At 42.0% G+C, this 6,000-nt stretch overlaps 1 protein-coding gene across 1 annotated transcript in view; it reads left to right on the forward strand.

Annotated features, from left to right (window-relative positions):
* P2RX3 (purinergic receptor P2X 3) overlaps positions 1-6,000 on the forward strand; it is a 41,416-nt gene extending 35,416 nt beyond the window's left edge. Inside the window, exons 10-12 of the mRNA XM_089523079.1 lie at positions 2,583-2,648; positions 3,651-3,728; positions 4,855-6,000. Coding sequence (XP_089379205.1) covers positions 2,583-2,648; positions 3,651-3,728; positions 4,855-4,980 — 270 coding nt within the window. The 3' untranslated portion in view covers positions 4,981-6,000. The remainder of the gene's footprint in view (positions 1-2,582; positions 2,649-3,650; positions 3,729-4,854) is intronic.

The following is a 6,000-nucleotide window of genomic DNA, read 5'->3' on the forward strand; positions in this document are numbered from 1 at the left end:
GTCCCCATCGACTGCCCCTGATGCCCCTTCGAGTACTGAAAGTGAAGAGCTGAAGAAAGCTTGTTCAGTTCTCCCCCTATGATTTAGAACTTCCCCTTTATGATTGTATTCTGAGAAAAGTGAGAAATTAATTAATGGCTCAGAATTGCATTGGGAGCAACTTCCACATGTCAAACAAGGTTATCAACTGCAAACCTTTGCCCTCTAATGCGTGGAGTGCCAGGGCCCATGAGAGCAAGAACTGCTGAAGAGGGCCTTTGGTGTTGAAATGTAAAGAAAAGATTATGAGCTGTATCCAGAATGGGACACTTTACATGGGGTCCCACTCAGGTCAATAGGGCACGTGTATTGGGCCTTCTGTCTCACTGATTTGAGTGGGAATTAAGTGCAGCTGTGTGATATTTCTAGGACTACAGACCTGTATTTCTCCCATTCCTGGGACTTGAGAAAAGATGGGAACTTTCTTCCTTGATGGAAAAACATCAGATTAGAAAGTGCTTCACTGTTGAGAAATCAGCCACAGGAGACTGTTTTGCAACATGCTCGCATTCCAAACTAGGGTCCCACATTGTTTTTCCTGTTGAAAAGCATCCCAGCCTAGTCACTGTTTGTCCCAAAGGCACTATTCACCACAAATATTTTCAGGGACAGAAACAAACCTTAGAAATAAGTCCCTAAAAACACATTGCAAGTTACTTAATTCCTGTTTTGCAACAACTGTAATACAACTCAGCTGTATTACAAATGTAACACGATGATGGGTTGATCTGTTCTTTGTGGTGCCAGTGTGGTGAGTGTTGCACTATGACCAGAGATCAGTGTTCACTTCCCCACTCAGCCATAAAACCCACTGGGTGACCTTGGGCAAGTCACACTTTCTCAGCCTCAAGGGAAGGCAATGGCAAGCCTCCTCTAAACAAATCTTGCCAAGAAACCCCCATGATAGGTTTGCCTTAGGTTCACCATAAGTCAGGAACTACTGAAGTCAATACAACAACAATAGCCATGGAACTGTTTGAATTGCTTTTGAATCTGAAGAAACCAGGTAGTTAACTAATTAACTAATTAATAGTTAATTAATAATTTTAATTAATAACTATTTTAAAAGTAACTTTCCAAGTGTTGGCAAAAATCAGCCATGAGGGGAGCTATTTTTCCCTCATAAAAGCTGCACAGGACCTAAGTCCAAATTAGGACTGTGCATTCTATCAAGAACTGCAGCTATTTTTGCTCCAAAATAAGTTTATTTAAACATACTTGTTTAAATATGTGAGTATTGTCATGTATATTTTAGCCCATAATCCCTCTGTTCACTTGGCATTACAGGTAAATTGAGATTTTTAGTTTATATGTGACACTAGAAAAAGTTACTTTTTTGAGTTCCAGTCCCCGAGTTACACAGCTGGATATGTTAGGAAAAGAAAGCTGTAATTTTTCCAAGCTCTGCACTGAGGCACCTCTAAATGATAGAGGGCAAAAATAAAATAACAGTTTGGGCTGGTGAAAATGACAATACTAGGAGATGGCAGTTATCCAGGGAGCCATCTAAGGGTGTAAATCCAATTGATTGATAAAAAATCTTTGCTCATTCTCCCATTTTCTACATATCTTCTATTGTCCCTGCAGGCATGAATTATAACTTAGCTAACTCCTGAATAGCACCATCTAGGAGAAGAAGTATGGGCTCCTGTTCTTCCCGTCTCCTCAATGAAGACTGGGGATGTAGAAGTAAATTACCCCTTTCCAGGTCCCACAATGTTATGCTCTGTTGTTAATTGCCTTTGAGTTGTTCTCGATTCATGGTGACCCCGTATATGAGACATCTCTAAGGACCCTATCGCATGGGGTTGAAACAGCAGTTTACCTTTCCTGAATTCAGTGCTAATTCGAGAGGCAGCCAAGTCCTATCACACTGAAATCACTGCCAAACCGCCATCCTGGGTGCAGCCTGGGCTGAATAAGCTACTTCAGTGGCCATTTTTAAAAGACAGAAGCTTCCATTTTTGAAAAGGGGCTGTGAAAGTAACTTAGACGACCTGGGCTGCATTCAGGACGGACCTGGGTGGTAATTCGGTGGTGATTTCTCAGTGATAGGACCCAGCTGCCACCCGAATTAGCACTGAATTTGGGAAAGGTAAACTGCTGCTTTAACCCCATGTGATAGAGTCCTAAAATTCCCTATCCTTCACTCCTTTGCTTAGGTACTGTAAATACATGGAATATTGGATTCTTGACAATTAAAGATTTTGTTTACAGCAGAAATGGTTTTCTGATCAATTTATCATCAGTAACTGTAGCCATTCCATGGGAACCCACAAGACAGTAGAGAAGACAATGTTTCATGTATGGCCAGGAACACATTTCCAGAGCCTAGAAAATGATATTTATCTTGCACTGCAGCTTCCAGAATCCCCCATCTAGCATGGCCATCTGAATGCTGGGAGTTGTAGCCCAGCTATCCCTAACTTGGCCTATTTTACAACAGGAAGATGGAGAGCCACGTTACTGCTATAGTTTCTTTTCCCTTCAAATCTGGGTCAGCCCCTATTTTAACATGCTAACTCTGCCTTGTATTCTTTCAGGCTGGGAAGTTCAATATCATCCCAACCCTCATCAATACTGTGGCAGCCTTCACATCCGTTGGGGTGGTAAGTTGTTTGGTTTCCTTGGAAGTTCTGTCAGTTTCTTTCCTTACATTGTTTATTCCACATCACTGGCACCGTTGAGGATGGGAGAAGCTTCGTAAAGTGCCTCAAAAATGGCCTTGGGGGCTGCATATCGCCATTGGCTACATCCCTTTCCCAAGATACCACGTTAGAGTGGCCATGCTCAAAGTCATCTATTTGAAGGGCAGCTGCCTTAGGAGAAAGGTGGGATAATTAATTAATTAATTAATTTTGAAGGGAGTCCAGTACCACAAGAAAGGAGAACAAGGAAGGGCCTTGAAGTTGCCCATGAACACTGAGCACTTTGTCCTCCCTGCAGGAGTATCATCACCATCACCACCAGCAGCAGCATCTTGCTCCTCCTCTTTTTTGTAGGATGCATCTCTTCTTTTTCTGCAAGATGTAAGCAGATGCCATATCAAGACGAGGTCTCCTTAGAACAAATGGTGGCTGGGGCTGCATGTGGCTCCCAAGGCTCTTTTTGTACTCTTCAGTCCCTTCAAACCTCCTGAACCACCTTGTTTCCCCCCTGCCTCCCCACCAGGTCCCCCAACAAGGGAGAATTGTTTCTCTTAGAATCCCCCAGGAGTAGCAGCTCATCTTTTAAATAGGCTACAAAACATTAAAAATCTCAAATTTTAACAAAATTCTGGGATTAGGTGTTTGAGGTGTTGATGCATTTTTGGCAGTCCATGCAGGCTCTTCTGGTTCACAAGAGCAGAAAATTAGCCTCAAGACCCATTGCAGTTGCCCACCCTAACTTAGAGCATTTGAGGAAAACAGAACATAATGTTTTGTAGAACAGGGTGCTTGATTTCAGGGAGCTCCATTGGGTCAAGGATCCAGGTCTCGTTTTGGACAGGAAAGTTTCTTGCTTACTCTGAAAATTTTGACCAGGATGCCATCAGCCTTGTTTTTTCATCCTATTTGTGGTTTCTGTTCTCTGCTCCAGAGGCCATCTCACCTGTTCTCTTTTTGCCTTAGGGGACAGTCCTCTGTGACATCATTCTTCTCAACTTCCTGAAGGGGGCCGATCAATATAAGGCCAAGAAGTTTGAAGAGGTGAGTCTTCTGTGGCAGATTCCATAGTTAAAGCTCACTAATTTACCTCTGTCAGAACACACAGGTTAACATGTAAACCATTTACCTCAACCAAGGGTCAAACAGGATATATACACCCCACTCACTCACTGATGGTGAAACATCAGGAATAAATTCCTTCAGAACATGGCCATATAGCCCAAAAAAACCCACCAAAAATTATTTTGCACAAATGCACTAAAAAAGCCAGGAGGGAAAGGATGAGAAAGAGATAATATGGAGGTTACATGCATCATCTCATTTGAGCAAGCCAGGGAGTGCTGCAGACTATGAGCTTTCTGGCCACAGAAGCTTGGGTAGCAGAAGCACAAGGCCTGGTGGAAAATAGGGCTGGCAGTGAGCAATCCACAAGCCCCAGTAAAGCTGTTTCTGGGTGGCATTTTTGTGGGGGTGAGGGGTTTTTTTTTAAAGAAAAAAATTAAACTTGGGAGAGTGGGTTTGCTGCTGAGGGAGTGGGGCTTCTGTGAGTCTATAGGGGGTGGAGCTAGCAGCCGAGCACTGTGTGAGTCCTGCCAGCGATATTTGAAATAAAATAATGAATATAAAATGAATATAAATATAAAAATTAAAAAATAAATTAAAAATTAAAAAAGAAAGGCATGTGGGGTGGACCATAGGAAAGGGACAGCAGAGTTAAGAGGAAGGAGGAAGAGAGGTTGCAGAGACTATCCATGGCACAAAAAGCTCCCACCACACTATTGAACAAACGTTTAGTAACACTAGCTCCCAAACTGGTATGTTTCTGTTTTCTTGTAATAATATGATTGCAGCAAGATTGAGGTGAAAAGCCTTGGGGAGGCAGATAGGGTCGCACTTTGCTCCTTCCTCTGGTAGATGATCTGCAGCAGACTGAGGGAGAAGAAATGTTCAGAATCTTGTAAGTGGCAAGGATTTATTTATTTATTTATTTATTTATTTATTTATGGTATTTATACCCTGCCCTTCAGCCCTAAAGGCTCTCAGAGCAGCTTACAATTATTATTATTTTTAACTAAACACTTCCCTGCCCTCACATTTATCCACACAGTTAATGGTGTTAATCTGTTTTACGTCCTCCTCTTTTCCCCTGTACCCTACTCTTGGCCAGGTATCAGAGAAAGTGTTGCATCCAGATACTACCAGCAGTCCTGTTTACCAGAGTAACCAAACACTGGGAGGTCGTTGTGAGGAGAAGCAATCGACAGATTCTGGAGCCTTCTCAATTGGGCTCTGACACACAAGGAACCTGGAAAAGGACTTTAACAACTTATCTATATCATTCTCTATGTTATTGGTACCACCCTGCACAACAGCCCTGCATTTTGAAAGAGGGATGTAGCTAGGGGAGAGGCAAAATGAGGACATTGTTCCCCCCCCAAAAAAATAAGAATTATTCCACCCCAAATGAATTTTTTCTTGCTCCACAAATTTCTAGTGTTACAGTAACTTAAACATTCCATTAAGCATTCACAAATTGAAAGTAGACAGCGAGAGAAAACGAGCAGGCAAAGAAACAAAGGGAGTGAAAACACAGCAAACTGGAGTTCTAGGTTTGAACTACAATGCTAGGACTGAAGGAAGGGGACTGAAGGAAAATTTCATTAGGGACAGAATTCTTGTGAAGAATGCTATCATTATAACTCCCCCTCCATAGCTACGCCCTGGTGAGAATCCTCCTATTATTGAGGGCAGTGGTTGTTGTTGCTGCAGTTTTTACTCATGCTTCCCATTCTTCCTTTTCCCTTACAAATTTTTCCTCAGGAACACATCATGGCCTGCCTCCTTGGGAAGCTCTCAAGTTTTCCCTAGTTAGATGCCAATTCCCTTTCCCCTTTTAAAGGAAATTTGCTGCAACTGAAGTATTACCTAACAAAAAGTAGAGTCATTGTGCTCCAGCACCAAAATATTAAGACTTTTTTTTAATATTGGAATGAATTAAGAAATATTAACCGAAGAAACAAATGAGCATCCAAAAGAGCTCTAAGAGATAGCCAGTGAAATTGGAGGATACATAATTTAAAGCATCTTAAACTGAAAAACCTATGTCTGTTGCTTAAAATAGTTCCCGTCATCAGTGCAGATATGGTACTAGTGGCACTGCAGTTGTGGCAGCCATCACCTGGGTTGAGTGAAGCATTCGTCCCCAGTTCTCCCATGTGTTGTCACTATTGTTACATTGAGCAAAGCGGTAATAACTGGCAAGCCTTAAGCAGTGTTGAATATTTCTGAAGATAAAAAAACGGCATGCATAATC

The sequence above is a fragment of the Sceloporus occidentalis genome, unplaced genomic scaffold, assembly GCF_023333645.1.
Source record: "Sceloporus occidentalis isolate IW3139 unplaced genomic scaffold, rSceOcc1.0.p SCAF_4, whole genome shotgun sequence".
NCBI classification, from domain to species: Eukaryota; Metazoa; Chordata; class Lepidosauria; order Squamata; family Phrynosomatidae; genus Sceloporus; species Sceloporus occidentalis.